General features: G+C 35.9%; 1 protein-coding gene across 1 annotated transcript; it reads right to left on the reverse strand.

Moving 5' to 3' along the window:
- Positions 1-647: 647 nt before the first annotated feature.
- LOC107134473 (putative ATP-dependent RNA helicase DHX57) lies at positions 648-1,796 on the reverse strand. Its single transcript, XM_015476574.2, has 2 exons — positions 1,514-1,796; positions 648-964 (listed from the first exon to the last, which is right to left on the reverse strand). The coding sequence occupies exons 1-2, from the start codon at positions 1,735-1,737 to the stop codon at positions 802-804; spliced, it is 387 nt and encodes a 128-aa protein (XP_015332060.1). The 5' UTR covers positions 1,738-1,796; the 3' UTR covers positions 648-801.
- Between the last annotated feature and the right edge of the window lie 545 nt (positions 1,797-2,341).

Raw genomic sequence — 2,341 nt, forward strand, 5'->3', positions numbered from 1 at the left:
GTTTTTTTTTTTTTTTTTTTTTTTTTAATATTTATTTTTTTTTTAGTTTTCGGCGGACACAACATCTTTATTTGTATGTGGTGCTGAGGATCGAACCCCAGCCGCAGCGTGCTATCGCTTGAGCCACATCCCCAGCCCCAAAGCCTGTGTTCTTAACCACAGAAACCAGAAACCATAGCCATCCTCTCTTCTCATTCATACTGTCCCCATTTTTTGCTTTACTGCATAATCCCCTTTCCTAAATCTGAAACAGACAAAACATTTGTAGATAGATAGAAATCAATCTGTTCATGACTGACCACTCATTAATTTTAGTAAGTGAAAAGAAAGAATTCTCCAGCTGAAATCATAAGACAAAAAAGAATCAAACTGCAATGGAGATCTGGAGGGGAAATAGCTGAGAATAAAAGCTGTTTCACTTAAGAAAATGGTCATGAGCAGCATAACCTCAAGACTCATATAGTCAACTCAATATTTGCTCCTAGAATAATACTTCTATTTGCTTGTTACAATGTTTTATTTGAAAGGTTATGGATACAGCAATCACTGAACTCATATTAACACTGTCCTATGGAAAAATAAAGATAAAAAGGTGATCTGTATTATTGTTCATGGATGGTGTAAAACAAACTCACTCCAAAACTGTGGCTGAGTAATAATTTTTATATTTCTTCTGGCTTACTTTCAACTAGTTATATGGCCACAATAGGATCAGTATTGATACAATGTTCCAAAGAAGTACACGGTGTTCACAATGTCAATATGTCTTCCTTAATATAATATTTACTCAAATAAAATAATTTACTCAGATCCAGCATCCGCATCTTGTTCTTGCAGGTCTCGCAGAAGAGCTTTTACTTTCTCTTGATTCTCAGAGGTCATATGTAGAGTCTGAAGGGGTACTTTGGCTTTGGGCTTCCATTTAGGGCGAGCCTCTCCCTTGCTTATGCTACTGTTGCTAGGTCTGCAAACAACATAGATAAAAATTATACACTTTCTTGTGGTAAGAACTTTTATACTCTCCTCAGAGTTTCCAAATATTCACAACACAAACTGGATTAAGTATTTTACAAAAAAAAAAAAAATCATAACCAGACTTCATCATATTGGAACTGCTCAGAAAAAAAAAATTGATCAGATCATTAATCATTAAAAATTTGGCTGCACTAACTCAAGAATCCCCTGGAGAAAGCAATGTTAATGATAACCACTTCTTTTCCAAAATTTACTTTCCTAGTAACATCGAGTTCAATAGTATTATACTCAATTCACAGTGTCATTCGGGTATAATGTTAACTTTAGAGTTCAACCTACACATACTCAACATCAACAACAAAACCCCCCAACAAGGTTTAGAAAAATTACAAACAGGCAGACTTCCAGGTTTTAAAATAAGAACAATTAACTTGACCAGAATTATTTGGCCTTCCCCTCCTCTCCATCAGACACCTGTTGTCAATTACATTAGGAATTGATACTGTTTCCATTTTTAAACATTCAAGAGTATAATGACCTGGATGAGTGCTTTGATTCACTGAAGATACAAAAGTCATCTCCATCATCCCAAATTCTACTTGAGGCCTTTCTGTTGCCACCAACACCACTGCCACCGCCACCACCACTGCCACCACTTCCATGAGGTTTATTAGTATGACTCCTGCTTCCTCTTCCTCCTTTAGAAGATCCTTTTCCACCTCCTTTGCCTGGCTTGCCTTTTCTTCTTACTGAAGAACTCATTTTCACCTGAAGGAGAAAAAGAAAAATATAGGCATTATAAAACTAGGCAAGTGTAATAATAATTCTTTGTCAAAGTTATGAGTATAGCTTACTTTAAGAAATAAAGAAAAATGCAGATTTTTAAAAAGACTAGTTTAGAAGCAGTGTGCTAAATTGCTTAACAAAAAATTTCCAAGTACATATCTCTCAGATCTAATATTTAATGAGTTTCTCTGATACAGATTTCTTAACCAGGAATGATTATCAGAATGCGGGTGAACCAGTTTGCAAGGGAAAACCAAGGAATAAAAAAAAACACTGGGAGGAGCCCTCTTGGGGTCAAAACATATAACAAAGAAGAACCTCAGAAAATATCACTTCAAACTCAGCCACAATTTGATGGGATTAATTAGTAGAGGGAGTTACTCCACTGGGCATTGTTGAAAACTGAGCAATCAACCAGCAATTGGTGGAAGTTAACAGCTATGTGTCAGAGGAAGAAAAAGAAAGCCCTATCAAAACTACTGTCATAACAGTGTAACTCTGGGCATACCCAAAGCTGTATTTCCCCAAGGAACAGTATCAGAGCTTAATACTGTGGGTAGGAAATAGACTTCACTAAAAT

This window comes from Marmota marmota, unplaced genomic scaffold (assembly GCF_001458135.2).
Source record: "Marmota marmota marmota unplaced genomic scaffold, marMar, whole genome shotgun sequence".
Classification (NCBI taxonomy): Eukaryota; Metazoa; Chordata; class Mammalia; order Rodentia; family Sciuridae; genus Marmota; species Marmota marmota.